We start from the raw sequence: 20,549 nt of genomic DNA, 5'->3' as shown, positions 1-20,549 counted from the left end.
TGCCCACTGCAGCCTTGTTGCTCTGGCTTCAAATATCTTTTGTCCCTCCTCTGCCAGGTGGTCTCTGTCTTCTAGCTAGCACATGAAAGTCAAGCAGCACCAATCTGGTCCTATTTCCACAGAATGTAAGTTGACAAAAGGCTTTTCCATCTGTGTCCCATCTCATCCAAAGCCCAAGGGGGAAGAGGCTGGGCTCTGCTGGGTCCATGTCTGACCTCAATGGATCCCCATGTGGCATCTTCCAGTTAGGGGTACCTCCAGTTAGGGGGTGCTTCATATGTCTCCATCCAGGCTTTGGAAAGGAGGAAGAAATAGCATCAGTGTTGAGCGGGAAGAGTGGGACACCAGGACAAGCAGACCACCAAGAACTTGGACCAGGAAGAAAAGAAGCTCCCATCCAGCCATGGATCTGACTTGAAGGCAAAGCCAGGGAGAAGGACTGTTCAAAAGGAGTATGCAGCAAAACCACTGATTGATGGCTACAGTGGACTCCTGCTGCAGGAACCCAGGGTTAGCCTGGCTCTTCGTCAATGCTATTGGTTGGATGAATAAATAAAATGTGGAAAGCATTAAGTCACAGCATCAAGTGCACATGAGTCCTAGATTGAGCCAACAGGAATTAGAGACCACCTATACTGTGCGCTCCTCCTTGTGGAAGAAGTATTTGGAGAATTGTGTTTTAGAGAGAGGGTCTCATTGTGTATCCCTGGCTGGTCTAGAACTCACTTCAGACTAACAGAGATCCACCTGCCTCTAGCTCTCAAATGCCAGAATAAAGATATGTGCCACCATGCATAGCACAGGCTTTGCTGATCTTGAACTATGAGCCAAGTACCTTCTAATTCTATCCTCCTGGTACTGTGAAGAATATGCAGACGACAAGGAGGATGCCCACTACGGGCTGGTTTGAAATCAGGTAGGCAAATTCAAAGCCAAGGTGCTCCCTAGACTTCATGGCTCTTTCTGGGGAAAATGATTGGGACTCAGATGTGGCCCCACTGACAGGAAAGCAACAAATATGGAGTACCTGGTATAAGCCAAGTTAATTTCCCACAGGCCTCATGGGTCCTCGGAATAGTCCTAGGGTGTGCACGCCTCCTTTCCCACTTTACAGCACAGGGAAGGAGTCCCCATTCATGCACACCCAGCCTCCAGTCTGGGTCTGAGCTGTTATTAGCTCTTTCCAAGTGCACTTCAGTCACTGAACACCTCAACCTCTGTCTCTGCTCCTCCAGGCTGCCAGAGAAAGGACTCTTCCTCCAATGTTCCTCCACAAGATTATATTGAGCCTCAGATAGCTCAGGACTTTGCCCTGGGGGGATGGACAGTATGGAGTCTAGTCTGTCCCAGAGAGCATGGTGGCATCACTCCCTGCCTGGGGCCTAAGCTAAAGCTCTGACCCTTTCTGATATCTACACTGCCACTAACATGCACATTGCTGAGGGACCATCACTGAATCACAGTCAGGTGGCAGCCAGCTGGCCTTGGCAGTGGTTTGAGAATAGTTTATTCCCAAAGCACCAGGACAGGTGCTTGCCACTGGAAAACAACAGAGCAGCCTCACACAGCTCCCATGGTGGTCAAGAAGACAAGGGCTTAGGGAAGCAAATTGGCCAGATCCCACAGTTTCCTGGAGAACTCAAATGTCCTGACTTCCTAGGAAAAGTCTTGGGTTTTAAATGTTACTAGTTCCAAATTTACATATATGTATGTATGTATGTATGTATGTATGTATGTATATCAGCGTATCTGTGTGCTCTCCTTCATAGCACCAACACTCACTACATTCAAAAGGTAGCAGAAATCCAAGTGTCATTGCTGGGTAAGAGGACAAACAATGTGGTCAATACATGCAGGACTGGCTTTATAAAAGGCTGCTCTGATACATAACTCTGGAGATGTCATATGGAACCCAAGAAGCTAGTCACAGGACACATATTATATGAGGTCCCAAGGGCAATCAGACAAGAGAGACATGTAGTCATGGGAGAAATGGGGTTGTCAGGGTCTGGACAAGGAGGAAAAGGAGCTAGTGTGTAACAGACATAGGGTTTCAGTTGAGAAGACAGAAGAGCTCTGGAGACGGTAGAGGCGACAGCCGCAGAGCATTGAGTGTGGATGCGTTCAATGCAGTGAACTGGGTAGTTGAGATGGTCAAGACACTAAGCTTATAATCTGTACCTTCCACCTAATCAAAAACACAAGTCACAAAGACATGTTTTTGACCAGACCCTCCAAGAGTAGCCTGTGTGTCTGTTGTGAGCTAGATTCTCTGTTTGAGCACATAGGTTATTATACCTGTCTGTTACTCCTCTCTCACTGACCAAAGCCCCAGGTTCTTCCCAAGCCCAAGATACCCTTGCTGAATCTACCCATCTCCTACCATCTTCTTGGACACACAGCAGAAAGGCTAGGAAGCTGCTCCAGGAGGATTACCCAAGCAGAATCTTGGTTGTCCTATTTCTTCTGGGGGTACTTAGATCTCAAACGGTCCTGTTGGATACCCATCTGCCTGAACAAGCCAGCCCCATTACCCTTGAACTTAAAGGGAAATGCCCCACCCACACACAGGAAGTGAAGTCCCTAGATGAGAACACAGAAATAGGACACGGAATTGGTATGGGTTGCTTGCTTGGGATGCTGTGACTACCTAGGGGGCAAGTGAAGGACACAGTTGTTAGAAGTGGCCTGTGTTTGGATAAGCAGCCCTCTTCCCTCCTCCTGGAAGCAGGGAGGCTACCTGGAGTCTTCCCAGGAGCCAGAGCCTGCTCCTTGGGAGAAACCAGCACAGGTTGGTTCATAATCAACAGCTCATAACCAGGAGGGAGTGAGCCATGATGCCAGGATGGACTGCAGACTGGGCACTGTTTCAGCTGCCGGTGAACTGGAAAGCCTATGGGCGCATCTGCTACACAAGTGAGGACCCGAGGACCCTGGAGGCCAGGGAATAGCCTAAGGGTCACCAGCAAGGTAGGAGCAGAGTCAGATGCCTGGATACCCTGTGGAGTTCTCTCCTTACTAGACTAGGGTGCTTGATACTGAGGCTGTTTCCTTTGAGAACATGATGACAGCTGGGGGTCTCTCCCTAGACAATTCCCAGGATGGGTGAGACCTCCATTCAGCCTGGGACTCTGTAGAACCTCCATGATGTCCAGATCGTCACCAAAGTCACCTTACCACCATCCCCTGCAGGCTTTGTCTCCCACCGCAGGTAAAAGAGACATCAGTGATACTGTGTGTGCTTCGAGGCAGCAAGTCCTGAAGGACGTCAGGGAGGTGAGCAGAAGATAGTTCACAAATACCAAGTTGCTCCAAAACATGAGCCACCATCCTGAAGTGTCAGGGTGACTTGCCAGCTTTGGTACCATCATACATGACTGTCAGATAGACAGAAAAACTCCCAAACAGGCTAAGAAGAAGAAGACATTGAAAAGGTGAAGTCGTTTGTACAAGTGACACAGCCAGACTGGGAACTCCAAATCCCAGGATCCTGCCATTGCTCCATGCCAGTTCTGAGGGCTTCTGGGGCTCTCACTGGTCTTGTGCAGACAGAAACATCCCCTCATGATGACTGGGGTAGGGGGTGGTGACGCAGCTTGTAACTCAGCTCTTGAAAGGACCGTAAATCACAGGGCTACCTCTGTTCCACTGGTCATCTGGGACGGCCATTCATCTTTTCCAGCGTGATGTGCCTGATGGTGCTGTCTTCTTTCCTGCAACAGGGAAAGCAGGAAGATGAGTCTCTGAAGGGAGCAGGTCACTCATGTGGCTACATAGAGAGCTGTCCAGATGGGCCAGCCTTCGGGTTGCTGGGGGCTTGCCCTGTATTTCCACATGCACAGGGCCTGCAGGACAACTAAAAAAAAAAAAAAAAGAAGAAGCTGCTTAGTGTTTCCAGAGAGCAGCCTCTTTATTGGGGTGTCTGTGAGCCATGAGTGCCATATGGAAGTGTCACGTGACCAAGTCTGGTGCACACAGGCTTTCTAGTGTTCATGAGGCCTTCAAAGAGGCCAATGGCCCAAAGAAGGTTGGAGAACTGACTGAAGGAAGAGAAAAACAGGGTCTTAGGGATGTGTTTAGTGCTTTGTCAGCAGAGTTACCAGACCCTAGCCTCTGCCAGGCCTGGTGCCAGGCTCAGAAGTTACAGACTGCCCTGTGGCGGTTCCAGTGAGCGGGAGGGGACAGAGAGAGGTGTGTACATCTCAGCTGTAACTGAAGCAGGACAGCTACTGCTGGGCCAGGAAGGAACCAAGGAGGTAGCAGAGCAAGAATGTGAATGAGAGGAGACTGCCAGGCAGCCTGTGCAAGGGTCTTGTGGAGAGAAGAAGCCAGTATGGTGAGAACAGAGAACAGAGGGGCTGTGTGGCAGGAGGAGGGGGGGGGTGTTAGCCTGCTAGCACAGGCCTGGACATGATGAGGATTCAGAAAGGAAGGAGAAAAAAGAAAGGAAGCTATGAGACTGGGTGAATGCCTGAAGACGCTGATATCTGAGCAGGATATCAGAGACCTATAGGATACAGGTCTTTCTAGGCAGAGAACACACAAGAGGCGGGAGTCGGTGCGAACTGGGTGGGTTTGGGGAAATGCAGGCTGGAGAGTCAGCTTGCCAAGAGGAGCCCCATAGGGAAGCTGCCAGATTCACTCAACTATCTGGGCAGCGTGACAGCCCAGAGGGAGATCCTTGAAAAGTGACTCCCAACCAGAGCACAGCATCCCTGTGCAGTTCCTCGGCCAGCCCCACAGCTGATGTCAGCAAGGCCAGCTTTGCTGTGATGCTGAAGGTCTATGGAGCTGTACAGCAGGAGCACATACTCGGTGGCTGCGTCCCTCACAGGACTGTGACATTCCCAACATCATTCTCAGTGCCCCAGTCCTGTAGTGAAGTATGTGTGTGTGTGTGTGTGTGTGTGTGTGTGTGTGTGTGTGTGTGTGTGTGTAGGTGGTTTTAGACTGCTTTGCTTTTCAAAATGTATTTATAGCTTTCTTTCTGTGCGCTCTATCACATGTTGGGGGTGGGGTGGGGAGTGAGACAAAAATAAACTCAGTGCAAATCCTTGACCTTGTAAGATCTCTGGGGCCAGAATTCTCTTCCCATCAGAGTCTCTGGGGAACTTCAGTAGTGTTCAGGTCCTAGGGGTGCTCACAGCTCTGTGGGCCCTGTCAATGGGGTAGATCCCAGAAGTCTGTATGTCCAGAGGGCCCCACACTTCTTCCCTGCCCAAGCATCCTGTATCTCATAGCCTCAGTACTTTGTACTTGGGTATGACTGCATTGAGACGGGTTCCATTCTGAGCACAGAACACTGTCCCTAGAAGAGGCTGAGTGATATTATGCTCAAGACAGTATCGCCCCTGCTTACAATTCACACAGGGTTAATGCTTAAATTCTCACATTGATCTTGTATTCACTGAGAAATACACATAACTGTCCCAGGATTAATGAGGACCATAGGGTCACCTCCAAAGTCCATGTGGGATGTTCACACGTTCGGTTTTAGGAAGAAATTTGGATCCCAGAAAGGATGTTAAAATGAGAAGCTTTCAACAGTCATTGTGTGTGTACACGTGCACACATGTGTGCACGCATGTGCATGTGTGTGAAAGAGAAAGTTTGCACACTCCTGTAAAGAGAAAAGTTGGAATAACTTATATAAGACCCCTCTCAGCAGGCTAAACAGCAAATAAACAAAGACATAGAGATGGAGTGAACGGGCAGACAGATGTGAGGAAATCACCCGGAGTTTAGCAGAGAGATAAGAAGCTGTGTGGAAAGGAGTCCTTTAGACTGCTGAAATCCCCGTGACAAAAGAGACCTGGCCATGGAGAGAAACAAGGCAAAGGGTCCCAGGCATCAGAGAGCAAAGGCCCTCTGGTGGAGTGGAATCAAGGGCCTGAAGGACAGACAGGAGGACCTGTGGCCCCACTGTGTGACAAGTGGCTGTAGGAAGAGGGAACAAGCTTGGGCACGGACCGACAGGATTTGCTCCAGCTGAGGGCCCAGGACTTTTGAGCATTGAGAGCTGAGCGCTTGCCTACCGGCTGACCTGTTCCTCACTAGCTTTCTCACCCACCCTCCCACTCACTCTTTTACCCGTTCACTCACTCATTCATTCCCTTCCTCACTCATTCATCTGTTCCTTATTAAACACCTACTACATGCCTGATGTGTGCTCTAGGCCATGGTCAATGGTCAGATAAACAAAACCAGATACTTTGGCCCTTGAGGGCCACTGGCTCAGCAAACTGTAATGGGTAGTGGGAAGGGGGAGAAAAAAGGACCTGGAAGAGCCACCTGAGACGGCAGGTGGAAGTCTGAAAAAGAGAGAGCATCCTACGTGGTGGCTGTGAATGTCAAGAGGACTCGTGCTTTGGGGTAAACACTGATCCAGGGACATCTGAGGTTCCTCCAAACCTTGAGGTGTGGTGATTCTGTACAGCAAAACAGCACCCTAGGCTTGGACATGAGACCAGCCTTCAGCCTCAGGGCGTCATCAGAAGGAGGAGCATCTGTGTGAGCAGACCATGGTGGAGGCTCAGGCAGGAAGGCAACCACACAATGCGGAGGGAGAAGCCCTGGGGTACCAGGAAATGAGGCCAAAAATGGGGACAATAATCTATGCCCTACTTAGTACCAGACCCTTGTGAAGACAGCTCCTTCACAAGAGAATGCAGCCTGACAGGAGACTGGCATAGATGCCTGCCCTTGGCACCATTTGCTCCACCAGAACACAAGGTCATGGATCTCAATGGGGACGCACAGGGTGGCCTTGTCACCGGCCTCTCTCAGGCTTTTCTCACCACCATACTCAAGTGAAAGCCCCAGCAGACCTGAGCTGCTGACTGGTGGAAAGCAGCCAGGAGCTCACATCTGGAATCCCAGCACTCGGAAGGTGAGGCAGGAGGTGTGCCCTGAGTTCAAGGATAGCTTGGCCTAAATGGTGAGTTCCAGGCCATTCTGAGCTACATTATGAGACCTTGTCTCAAAAACAATGAAAAGAAAGGAAGGAAGGCAGGGAGAGAGGAAAAGGGGGGATGAGGAAAGGAAAAGGGGGAGGGGAGAAGTGAAGGAGGAGGGAGAGAGGGAAGGGGGAGGGAGGAAGAGAAGGAAAGGGGGAGGAAAGAAGGGAAGGGGGAGGAGAGAAGGGAAGGTGGGAGGGAGGAAGGGGATGAGGAGGGAGGAAGAGGAGGAGGGAGGGAGGGAAGAGAGAAAGAAAACAACAAAGGAAGGCAGGCACCCGGAAATACAGATTTGGGGACTCTGTCCCACTTTTCTCTTCCACACTGCCAACCTCAGCCCAGCCACCACCACTTCCTGCCAGGGGACAGCTTCCTGGCAGGCGCTTGCTCCCAGGCTGGTCCCTCCCTTCTCCACACAGCAGCCAGAATTCCTAGAAAGAGGATGATGTCATCCCCTTGCCTCAAACCACCGAGTCTCTGGCTGCACTGCTCCGAGGAAGCAGACAGACTATTCCATGATGTCTAGCCCTGCCTGCCTCTCCTAGCTGTCCTTCCAACCTTGAGCCCTTCCCAGTCATGCCTGAACTTCCTGCTGACCACTATGGCTGGGGCCACCATAGGTGCCCAGAGAGTGGGAATGAACAAGCTGGGTTGGCTGGAGTTTCAGCTGTGCTCTCTTCTGTGTTCTCCTAGGCTGTTCCTTTTCGTCAGTTCTTCCAGTGTTCCGCTGAATGCCACCTCCAGCATGGTCACTGATGCTTGGCTCAGCTTGGGGTCTGGACACGGCTGGGTGCTGGGGATTGGTGCTTGCAGCTCCTAGGACAGAGGCACACCAACTTCCATAGTGACAGTGATAGGGACATGGGGGGGGGGGGCGGAGCCTGGAGTTCAAGGAGAATCATGTGGGAGCACTCAAGAGGCCCTTGCCCTAGAAACCCTCCATGTAGGAGTCAGCCCAGTGTCCCAGGATGGAGAATTGGCAGGTCAAAGCGTGCCATCCCAGAGGCTTGTACTTCAGGCACCTGCCTGGACTGGTCTGCCCCTGGACAGCTGTCACACCCAGAATGTTAGTGGTCCCTAAGATGCACGTGTATCTTTATCCTCATTTGTGACCATACAGCCAGGCTCATCCAGGCAATAGTGACAGTAGGAGCCTGAAGGGGCCTGGAAGGTCTCAGGACTGGTGTCCTTAAGTAAGGCACAGAGACACACACAGAACTGTTCAACACCCAAAGAAAACACTTATGAACAGGGTGGGTCCTAAACATGCTAAACCAGGTCAACTTAAGGAGACTCCCCTCTGAGGCAGCAGGTTTCAAGACATTTCCTAGGGCAACAGACAGCATTTTTCTGCCAAATGATGGAAATCAAACATAAGATTCATGGTTCCCACCCAGCCCCAAATGCAAGGTCTCAAGATTTAAGTCTCTACCCTGTCTACTCCATCAGGTCCTTAATTCCTGTATTCAAGTATCTGGGTGTTTCTGGTCTGCACTGAGCTACAAATAGGAATGATGCGAATCTCAGTGGTTGAATGAACAGAAGTTCTTGCTATGGGACCACCCTTCAGAATCATCTGTACATAGGTAGTTCAGGAAACAGGCCCCAAAGAACAAGAGGCCCCAGAGTGGTAGCCAAACTCAAAATCACTTTCTGATTCTCCAGGCAACACTCTCTCCACCTTACTTCCGGCCCACGTTTATCCAGAACTCCATGACCTGCAAGCACCCAGACAAAAGCCATGTCGTTTTTTCCCACCTCTCTGTCTGACCTAACATCCTTGTGACTGTCAGGGAAAGCCTTTTGGGATACCTAAGCTAAGACTGTCATCAGCTAGCACTGGAGACCTGCAGCAGAAACTGCCCAGCCACGCTTCCCACCACTGTATTTGATGCTTTGATTTGCAGGTTCCTTTTCTTCTCCGACTACAAAAGCTCACAAAACTGCTTCCATGGAGAAATGTGTTATCTGGGGCAACCCGAATTTGGCTCAGAATAAGTGACCTATTATTTCCCCTTTAGAGTGAGAGCCGGGTTGCAGGCAGGCCTCTATGTACCCAACAATGGGCAGGAAGCTCTTTGGGAGTGCAGGAGGACTCAAAATGAAGTCCGTCCCTGTAAGCTGCTCTTGACTGGTCAGTTGATGTCTGGCCCTGCCCACCACACCTGAAAGCGGTGGCCCCTTCCCCTTTTGCCGACAGGCAGCCCTGCAGAACTGTGGGCTTCTTCCCCTTCTGTCTGCTGAACTTGGGGAGTTTGCTGGCCCTTCTCAAAGCCATGTTGGAAATAGGATGATAATAAATGCAAGTGACTAATGAAAACTAAGTGGCTTTTAATATACAATTCTGTAGAAAGGGACACCAGTATAGAAAAAAAGGGTAACAATGGCACTCATGTTGGTTTGGTATAAAACAGTGGTTTTTGTTTTGTTTTGTTTTGTTTTGTTTTGTTTTGTTTGTTTGTTTGTTGTTGTTGTTGTTGTTGTTGTTGTTTTGTCTTTAGGTCCCATCTCAAGGAATTCCTGCCCTCGTTCCCCATAAGCAGGACTTGCCCTATCCCCAGATTCTCCATCCTATTGGCTTAGGACACAGCCTTATCTATGAATAACGTGGGGCTCACAACTTCTCTGATCCTGGGCTCTGATCCATCCTCAGAGTCCCTAGACAAGCAGCCGCCAACCACAGGGGAGGGACCCAGCGCCTCTTGTTTATCTGTGGTTCTGATGAACTCTAAGTGCACCCCATGCTGAAAATGCCCTATAACCATCTACTTCTTACATCCAGAATCCTCTGGCTGGAACATCCATGAGCCGTGGTTGCTCAAACCCTCCTATCTTCTGACGGGCAGCTCACCACCTGTATCAAGCAAGCTGCCCCAGTGGCTACCTTTCCCTGTTGGGAGACCAGCCCATGAGGAAAATTAAAGTGGGCCGTGTTAAGGTGAGTGTGAAGGCTTGGAAAGACTATTCCATGTGCCACTTGGGGACCATTAACAGAGAAAGGGCTCTCCGTAGACACTGTGATGAGCCCAGTTAGTGGTGCTCTCTGGCTGTCTTGTGCTTCTTCCAAATAGGGTCAGAGCATCAAATAGGGTGCCTTTGCCTGCTCACTCACCCAGGTGATCCATTTCACCTGCTACAGGATCAGCAGATCATGGGCCCACTTGCTGCTCTTGGACCCTGGCAGGGCACAGGATAGAACCACAGTGGGAGCTGGCACAGGCCTAGTAATGAACTCTCAGGTGAAATCTGACCTAAAATTGAAATCACTGCTGACGTTGAGCCAATCACATGATTGGAGGGTTGGTAAGACACACACACACACACACACACACACACACACACACACACACACACACCTCTGTGTATGCATATGTGTGCATGTAGGCATGCATTAGAGGAGACTGTATGTGTAAGAGAATGAACAAGTATGCAAATGAACAAAAGAGAGGTACCAATTTTTAAAAAGTTGATAGGGAGAAACTGTCTTGAGCAAAATATCTTCATAACTACACCAGATGTGTCTCTATGAAGAACAGCACAAGAGGTATTTTATTATAACTTTTCCAATTTTTCAAAATAAACAAGCAAACAAACAAAATGCATGTGCCCTTCTATCAGAGGCATGACGGTAAAGTGCCCAGGAGTTTTAATCAGCCTAGGGGAGCATCACAGACACAGAGACGGCAGCCTGAGAAGGCAGGCTATTACTCATGGCTCCCCAGAGGAGGGGGGAAGCACATGGGGAGCACCAGGGTCAGGCAGGAGAAAGGAGCAGCAGCAGAAAGCCTTTATTAGGGGTTTCCAATCTTCCAATTTAGATGAGTGGGAAACGCAAGGTAAGCAGCCTGAGATAGCCTGAGACTGGACAGTCTAAACAATGTGGGGTCTCCAGGCTACTGGAGTGTGGGTTCCCTAGGAAGGAGGGTGGGGATTCAGTTTGGTTTGAATACGAAAGGTGTCCTTACAGGGAGTCTTCTGACACCCCCACTCCCCCACCCCCGCCAAGGCCACCTCTTCCACAAATCCCTGACATTATAAAGAATTTGAAAATAAGGAACTCCAGGTTTGTTACCCCTAGGACCTTAGGCAGGCTCCAGAGCCATGTTCTTCCTCAGTTTTCCCATCTGCAAATTGAGAGTGATCATCCCTACCTACAAGGCTGTTGAAAGAAGCTGACTCTCAGAGGCCTCTGTGAGTGACCAAACTGGAATCTTAGCTGGGACTCCCTGGTACAGGGACTGAAGTTCAATTCCATCAACAGTGCAAACCTGCAGTGACTGTTCATGGGATACGGGGGCCGACAAACTGGTGTGCAGTGGGAGAGAGCTCATGCTATGAACCAGGTGAACTGCTCTTCAGTCTCTGGGAGCTATTTGAAGAGTGAGATACTGAAAAGATAAAGACAGAGTGTTCCTTTCCTGGCGTGCCCTAATCTGTGTATCAATAGCAAGATTCATGGGGCTGTTTCCACTCTCCTGTTCTCCAAGCTCTGCTTTAATTCATGGGTCTGTCCTGGAGGCGGGGCTCTGAATCTCATTACATTACACTGGGAGGAGGGGAGGCTGGGGCAGATCGATTCCCTCTAGAAATGAGGCAATAAATCGCCCATAGACATTATAAGCAAACCTGCAACAACCAAGAGTGAACACACAAAGCAGGGTTTCTCCAGCCCTGAGTTTGTAAGTTCACGCCTATCCCAGGTTGACATTTTTGAACCAGCCGAAGGCACAAGGCATGGATGTCTCTCTTAGGACTACCTCCCAGAAACAGGTTCCTCTCTACAAAGGCAGGTTCATAAATAATAACAATCAGCATGGCGTTATTATAGAATAAAAGAACGGCCCAATGCTGGGTCACAGGGGTCAAAATAGCTTTTGGTTATGCAACCATGAAAAGGGAAGCGTATGAACACCACACTGACCTCAGGGGGATGGCTATGAGATCCAGACCCGACAAATGCAGCTCATAAAACCGGGTATTGATTATGGCCATAGATATCACAAGGAAATGTACACGTGGGGATAAAAATGACAGAGACCAGACACTAATTGTGATTTTGTTTTTATGAATTTCAGTTTTCTTCTTACCCGCTTTTCTCTTTTTTCCTGTGCAAAGTAAACATCACTTAAATTTGTTTTTTTCTAACTGGAAGCTTTGGATAGCTGCAAACGTTAACTGTGGCTTCTTCTGTCCCAATGCCAGCGGACCTACTTCAAGGAACGTGAGCAGCGATACTTACTCCTTTCCCTTATTCAACGGTCCGGCATCTACCCTAGTCTACAATCCCAAGGGAATCTGTTCTTGATCTTCTTCAGGTGCGGGAACCTCGCGCTTGTTTTATACACCTGAGTGAGTAACACAGCCTGAAATCTGCCTGTTTGCAAATAACAGCCACACCCAAGATTTTGAAAGTCAGAAACTAGTGCGACTTCACCCTTCCCGGTCCTACAAGGACACATTCGAGTTCTCCTGAGACAGTGTCTGTCGCCCATCTCATCACTACTTTATGTTCTATACTTGCCAGCAGCATCAACAAGCCTGAGCATGTGAGCGCCTTTCATCTGCTTCCAGTCTGGCTACCCTGACCTCCTCCAGACAATAGCCAGCCTGGAGGTTCCAGAAGGTGTAATCAGGGGCAGTCCTTCCCCCACTAAGCTGCCCCAGCCCCACGGTCTGAGCTCTAGTCCTATCCAGTTTCTGCCACTCAGAGGCCTTTGCTCTTTATAGTGCTAAGTGTTGTTACACCACCAGGAAAAGACAGTCTGCGTGCCAACTCACAGCTATTTCCAGCCTGCCTTCCCAGCTGCCTCTTATCTGAGATGTTGAAAAGGAAAATACTCCCGTCAGGAAGGAAAGGGTACTACGGAGCAGTAATAATGGCCGTTCTGGCCAATGAGAAACAAGGTAACACTAGGGAGTTGTAGGAAAGGTATGCAATCCCCTTTCCTATTCAGACATAGGAAGCCTGAAGCTGCAGCAGCCACCTTATAACCATCAGACGACACTCCAGGAGATGCGAGCACGCTGAAGGCAGTGAGCCAAAGAAACAGGGCACAGATAGGTGGTGGGCAGCATCAGGGAGGTGCCAGAGAAGCCCTGAGAAGGTGCCGTAATCCCCATTCATCCTCTTTCCCCTTCTTCCCGAGTGCTCCTCCTGGGCCATTCTAACTCATCTTCTGGGAATGCTCCAGCCCTGGAACCATATATTTTCCTGAGATACACCAGTTATATTATGTCCATACAATGTGGTCGCCTGTGAATGAGTCCAAACTCAGGGGAGGATGGACTACCTTGAGTAGACTTAGGCTTTCAGGCTGTGACTAGGTCCTGTCCCACAGATGCCCACCACTCCACCCTCTATCTCTGGCCTGTGGCTCTTTTTCTCTCAGAACACCCTGCCCAGCTCCAGTTAGTTTGGAGTTCTAGGTAGTTGAGAAGCACAGATCCTGCAAGAGTTCTGATTGGTTTAGTGTCAGTCGGTTTCCTGGCTGCCGACCAATCATCATTGAGTGGGGTGGAGTTATGCCGCTTGACACAGCCATGCATCTAAGTTCCACCCACTGCAGAGAAGAAAGCGGAGCTGAGAGTAAAGCTGAACCAATCTCTGGTCTCGTCCCTCAAGCCATATGATGCACAGGCTTCTGTGAGACACCAAGGGGGGCCAGGGCATCTTCCGGGCAATGGCACTCCAGGGCAAAAGCAACTCTTTCCTCCACAATAGTCACAGCTTGGGTTCCTTCAGACATAGAGACTGAAGTCAGTGTGTGCAGACAGGTAGGTACAAGAGGAGAAGCCAAGTGTGAGGAGGAAGGCAGAGAAGCCAGTGTCCAGGTAAGGATGGAAGTCATTCCTGTAACAACAGACCATGACGCCAAGAACTCTCTGAGAAGCCCACAGAAAACCACTGGGATGTTCTGCTTCCTGGGCAGACAGGTGCCTGAGGCCCCAGGAGAGCTGTGCTGGCCAGCAGAACGCTGGGGTAGAGGCTGGTTAGGAGGTGTAGCATAGCCCCAAAGCCTCTGTCCCACAGGCTAGAGGATACAAGACCAGGACTGGAATTAGCCTGACAAGGATCAGTTCAGTCAAAGAAAGGCACTTCCAGGATACAGCCTCAGGGCTGTCCTGCTGGTGGCCACACATTATTCCACAAAGTTCTCTAATCCTGTGATGCCTATTAAATTCAGTCCCGAGTTCTAGATAAAGAAGTGAGGCTCAGGGACTCTAAGTAACTTCCTCAGAGCCATCCAGCTGGGAGAGGGCATTGGAATCCAGATGTTCCTTCTCTCTGTAACCCAGGTGTCCCCAAGAGTACCAGCCCTAGCTCCACCCCAGAAACCTTAAGGGAAGGAGAAATTAGAATGAGATTTCCTGACAGTTGCTGACAGGCAGCCTCCTCACACAGCCCTGCTCAGCCAGCCTGGGGTTGCAAATACTAGACAATTTTTCATTTAAACTCAAATATATCTTTGAACCTGAACTATTCCATGCAGAAAAGCCTAACTGGAAAAAAAAAAGAAAAGAAAAGAAAGAAAGAAAAAGAAAACCACCACCAACAACAAAAATTGTTAGGGATCCATCCAGAAAGAACAACAACCTTGAGCTGTTGAAGCCAGAGCATTGGCAGCCTCAGCCCAGTCTCCCCTGAGAGCTATAGCATTTCATTCTCGCGTCTGGAAAGCGTACATTGAGCCCCAGCAAGGTATTTAATTATCGAGCATCTCAGCATTTCAACTGTGCTCACCACAAGCCCTGCTTTGCACAGGTCACTGGGAGTCACTGGGCCTCTACCAACTCCCATAAATCATTGCAGCCTGGCAGAAGCCCAGGCTCAGGACAGCAGCAGCAAAATCACACAGAGTGCAAAGAGAGGCCTCAGGCCATTCATTGGAGAGCCGGGGCTGGAGGGGCACAGATGGTGATGAAGAGAAAATGATTTGTGGCCCTCAGGGAGATGCTTGGAAGGAAAGGGCAGCATTTGAACAAGAAACCGCATGGTTAGCCATGTTCTAAGGGGAAGACCCCACAGGAGACCCCAGAGTTCAGCCACAAGTGAAAGAAGAAATATCCTCTCACAGGGCGCCATGCCCACTTATTATGCAGCCCAGGAAAGTATGGCTCAGGAAGGGACCCGAAGACTCTAGGCTCCGACTTCAGGAAGGTTGGATGGGGCACTGAGCAGTAGGTTCAACGTCACGTGTATAGATTGGGGTAATTCGCTCCTGAGCCACATTCCTGACCAAGGACACAACCCAGGACCACACTCTGTGTGGGGGCAGGTGCCAAGGAGGCATGGAGCTCAGGCTGTGCTAGATTCAGAGTTGGCAGGTGATGTTTGCCTTGGGGTGTTTGCTGGGGGAGCCAGAGAGGGAGGAGAGAAGAGCCCACCCAGCTGGCTCATGGAAATGACACTTAGTGCCTGCACATCTGGAGGGTGCCCTAAGGAAACTGCAAGACAGCCTCTGTGACTTCAGTTTAATTTATCCCCCTTTACAGCAGTCCTCTGCAGTTACCTTGTTGGGGCCCCTATGCCTGGCAGCACACCATGACACCTCCTGCTTGAAGGTTTCTGAAAGTGTCAATCAGATCTTTGCAGGCCAGGTGGGCAGAGTGTCCTGAGGGACTCAGATATGCGATCTGGTAAAACTCCACCTCCCTCCTGTGCAGCCAGGGCTGAGAATCACTGGGCCAGGCCATGTTCCCCTGCCTGGGTGGAGAAACAGACCCCCAGGTGCCACAGACTTCCTCAAGGCTGGAGGCTTAGGGCTTCTCAAACAGCACTTCCCACTGATCCTCACTGGGACAAGCATGTCCTCCATTTCCCAGGGAGGAAAAAAAAAAAAGCCATCACTGAGATGGCTGCAGGATCTGGGAGGAAAAGAAAAAGGGACAGTATAGTGTCTGTAGGGGTCTGGGGAGCCCTACATCACACAGCCCCCATCTAATCTGAAAGATACTATCTCTGTGGCCCTACTCCAAAAGTCTCCCCATGGAAACCGAGCATCCAGAAGCAGTGGCAACCGAGCCTCTTCCCCAGCTGACCAGCTTTTGGCCATAGGAGGGATGGGAGCACAGAGGAAAGGCAAACATGGAAGATGACAGGGCAGCATGGCTCCAAGAGAGACAGGTTGGCAAGGACAAGGCTCTCAGAGCCCAGAGTGTCGGCAGGAGCCACAGAGCATGCCCAGACTCTCAGCGACCAACCAATATGGGACAACAAGAACCCTCTCATCATCTCTGTCCCAAGAGTTGATGTTTGGAAAAATTGCCAGGCAAGAATCAGTGTAACTCTATGCTCCCTTTACAAAGACTCATAGAGCTGCTCCATGGGTTGGTAATACTCCCTGCTGGGAGGTCAGCTGCCAGCTGCCATTGTTAGCTCAGTGCCTCCCACTGGGCAGGCAATGGCATGGAGGATAAGCAAGGAAATGAGAAGTACCTAGAGTGACAACTCATCACCCGTTCCAGGCTTGGGTGAGGATTCAGGACAAGGACCTGGGAGTCATTCACAGGCTGTCTTCACACATGCAGCTTTCTCATTCAAGTCTCTAAAAGACCCTCCGAAGGAGGCAGGCAGATCTGGAGCTCACTCCCTGCCTCTCTCCAGGCTGTCCTAAATTTTAATTAGCAATAATCATCATAAACATTTTAGAGTACTTGAGCATCTACAAACCACTTTGCACGCATTATCTCCCTGGGAACTCATGGAGTTCTGTACATGGGGACCTGTGAATGAGCTGCTTTCTGGATGGTAGCCAGGGCATTGCCTGTTGCAGGGAGGGCTGGGCCTGGCATTCTCTGTGGCCTCTAAGTACTAGAACTCTTACAGAAGCTGCTATTTTTTTTATTTTGCACAGCCAAGCAACAATGCCAGGAAATTCAATCACTGCTAACTCTGGATGATAATCCGATGTTTATGAAAGGTGTGCATCGTGCTCCAGGGTCACAGCAAAGGAGAGTGGAGCCGGGACTCAACCCTGCATCTGTCTGACTCCAAGAGGTTGTAAGGACAGTGATAATAATGATGATACAGGATACCAACTGATGTCACCCCAAGCCAAGCACAGAGCCTGGCATTTGGCATGTTCTATCGTCTTATTCACAGCTAACAAGGAAAGAAAGGCAGAGTGCCAGCAGAAGTGGGTGGAGAGGTCAGTGGAACCACCCTGGAGCAGAAGGCTGGATAAAGGAGAAGCACAGCTGAGTCGGGCCCAAGCTGGAGATGGGGACACAGTCTGAGCAGGTGAGTGGAGAAACAGGCTCTGGGTAGTGTGAGCCCTAGGTAGAGGCCTTGGAAGCTGGAAGGGGTCTCTGACCCAAGATTTCCCCTCATCCTGGGTCCAGCCTGAGACAGACCTCGCCCACTGGCATTATGGTTACTTGTAAGGCAAAGCTGTGAGCATCTAATAAACTACAGGAGTTTGTAGTCCAGAGCTGGGGCCCAAAAGAGTGGCCACTGGACCAACTACAGGTCATGCATCCTTGGAGTTCTGCCTTGAAGATGACACCCACCCACCACCCTGCCAAACTGCCTGCCTCAACCATTAGGGTCATTGGAACAAGAGAGTAAAAAGAACTGTGGATGCCCTTGTCAACACTGTTGAAATCAGAGGCTAGACATAATTGGAATCTGGGTCTCTGCTGTGGATATCACTCTGTATAAATAAAATGCTGATTGGCCAGTGGCCAGGCAGGAAGTATAGGCGGGACAAGAGAGAAGAGAACTATGGGAATAGGAAGGCTGAGTGGAGAGACGCTGCCAGCCACCACCATGACAAGATGTAAGGTAATGGTAAGCCATAAGCCACGTGACAAAGTATAGAGTAACAGAAATGGGTTAATTTAAGATAGAAGAAGTAGATAACAAGAAGCCTGCCACCGCCTTACAGTTTGTAAACAATGTAAGTTTCTGTGTGTTTACTTGGTTGGGTCTGAGCGTCTATGGGCCTGGCAGTTGAGAGAGATTTGTCCTGACTGTGGGCCAGGCAGGAAAACTCTAACTACAGGTCTCTGCTCCCATGCCAACAGGAGCCACCACTGTAGGGATGGGGGTGGGGAGGGGACAGTCTGCTAAACCTATATAAAGCAGTTTTAACCAAAGCTTTGTGGCATAGGCCTATAATTCCAGCTACTGATGTGGGGGTTGGAGATAAGACAGGAAGATCATGAGTTCAAGGCCAACTTGAGTAACTAAGATCTAGAAGAAAAAAATATGGCTGGGGATGTAGTTCAGTGCTAAGGTACTTAAATGCATGTGTGAGGCGAGTCTGGAAAAGCAGCCAGAGAGTTCAGGGATAGGGTGGGGTGGAATGGAGAAGGTTCCCAGTGTTCCCAAGGCTAGGGGTCAGGAAGGAAACTTCTAGGGAGCAGGAGCAGAAGGCAGAGCAGCTGAGTAGAGGCTTCTAGAAGCTTGATTAGGCTGAGTGAACCATGGCGGGGTGATGGTCTCCAAACTCCATGCTTTTTTATGAGGCATCCTTTCCAGGTATGGAGGGATGGAGAGCCTTGTAGCTTGTTTAGGAAGTGGTGACCATTCAGCTTGTGACCAGAGAACTGGAGATACAGACTCAAGACAAGGCTGTGGGGAGCGTGGCATGATGGGGAAGGTCCTGCGTTCACTTGTTTGAGGCAGGTGCTCACATAGCGTCCATTGGCTTTGACCTCCTTACTTAGCAGAGAAATAGTTTTGAACTTTGGTTTCTCCCGTCCCCATGTCCTGAGTTCTAGTACAGGCATCTGCCACCATATCCAGCTTGGGCTCCGTTATTGAAGGCTGACTGTATCTTGTCATCATGAAAGTGGGTTTCTATGGCAACCTGCCCGCTTACAAATGTTTACAGCAAAGGGCCCGCAGTCAACAGAGTGATCTCTGGCTCTGGAGCCATGTTTAGCAGGAGAGACACTGGGTGCGGGGTGAGGACAGTACCACGACTTGGCCTTGGCCTTGGGAAGCAGGAACCGGCTGGAGTTACGGAGGCAAGGAAGCTGGTAGGGAAGTCTTAGGAACCCGGAAAGAGAAGAAGAGACCAGCAGCAGGGAGAGTCCTTTACATGACGACAAACATGGAGACCCCACAAGGAACGCTGTACCAGTGCAGCAAGGGGTCTAGCGACCATTAACAACTGGGGTCCCTGGCCATGGAGAAGGCTGAGCCTTCTGCATGAATGAGAAGTGGAGAGGGGATGACTGTGACTGCCCAGGGTGTGTTCTCTTTGTCTGTCTTTCTGGAAGGTGGAATTTGGTCAGTCTGGTAACTTAAATCTTCATAACTGCCAAGCATGGAAAGAACTCAAACAATCAGCAACTGAAGAATTGACTACTGAGCCAGGATCTACCCATAAATATTACTCAACCACATAATGCTGGTCCCTTTACGTCTATAATCCCAACCCTGGGTGGGCTGGGGCAGGAGCATTGCCATGATTTCAAGGCTATCCTGGACTACAAAGTGAAACTCTGTCTTAGAAGAACAAAACAAACATGAGAATTGAAATGAAGTGGTAGTTGGTTTAAAAGCAGCCAGCAAAGTGCCTGTGCCCTCAGGCAGGGAGACCATATTTATGATCCACAGAAAAAGCCAGATGAATTGACTGAACCTAGTTTCTAATCATAAAGGACATCTACCTTCCCCTATTACCCTCATCCTCCAGCTGCTTTCTACAGCACCAGGCCCAGACCCCTGTCATTCGAGAGCTCAGTACTCACCTCCCCTCCCCACCCACCTCCACCCTCGGTCACATTCATCCCTCCACACCCTCCTGCCCCACAAATTTCCTACTGCTTCATTTCATTTCAATTTGTTTTATTTTCTCATTCAGGAATTGTTCCTCAGCCTCTCCTTGGCTAGCTCTGTGCAGAGGGAAGAAGCAGCCACCAATAGATGTGTGTCTGTCTGCCCATCAGATGTGTGTCTGCCTGCTGGTCAGATGTGTGGACTACTTTAAGCAACAAGCAGGACCAGGGTTTGCAGGAGAAACTAGGAGGGAGTAGTGTTATCTCAGCTGCCCAAGCAGCCCGCTGGGCATGAGAACCAGAGCTTGGGCATCAGGGGGTCAGAAGGAAGCTACACAACAGCAGGTCTGATGGTCACTGTCCAAGGCCAGCCTTGGGACCCCGAATTCCTCAAAGGCACGGTCCTCCAGCCCTCGCCCTCCTCCATCCATAGCTGCCCATTCCCTGCTCTACACAGCCATCTAGTCTTCCTGTCTACTAATCCCAATCTCCCAAGCTCCCAGTTCAGCTTGAGTGGGGCTTCCTCCTGGACCCTGGTTCAGTGGCACTGCCCAACTCCTCTGCTGCCCAGGTTCCCTCCCAGCAATTGCTGTGCAGAGTTGCCACTGACTCCTGCTCTGTGCCCCTGGGTGGACTGTGGGACCAGCCCCACTCCTCTCTTAGTCCCAGTTCCAACTCCTTTGAGGGACCCACAAACACGAAGCTGAAATTAACACATGGAACTCACGATATTAAGAGACATAATGTTTATAGCCATCTATAAATGGCAAGTGTTCATGAGACACATGATGATTGAATTCAAAGAAGCTCATTAAGTCAGAAATAAAACTCGGTCACAAAAGGCCCTGGGACAGTGCTCATGTT

At 50.0% G+C, this 20,549-nt stretch overlaps 1 protein-coding gene across 1 annotated transcript in view; it reads right to left on the bottom strand.

The window, feature by feature from the left end:
* Positions 1-746: 746 nt before the first annotated feature.
* Positions 747-20,549, bottom strand: part of C10H4orf50 (chromosome 10 C4orf50 homolog) — a 61,832-nt gene continuing 42,029 nt past the window's right edge. The window contains exon 7 of the mRNA XM_036201668.1: positions 747-3,856. Within this exon, the coding sequence (XP_036057561.1) occupies positions 3,770-3,856 (87 nt within the window). The 3' untranslated portion in view covers positions 747-3,769. The remainder of the gene's footprint in view (positions 3,857-20,549) is intronic.

Source organism: Onychomys torridus, chromosome 10 (assembly GCF_903995425.1).
Source record: "Onychomys torridus chromosome 10, mOncTor1.1, whole genome shotgun sequence".
Taxonomy (NCBI): Eukaryota; Metazoa; Chordata; class Mammalia; order Rodentia; family Cricetidae; genus Onychomys; species Onychomys torridus.
Note: the sequence above shows the minus strand (reverse complement) of the source record. Positions and strands in the feature narration are given on the sequence as shown.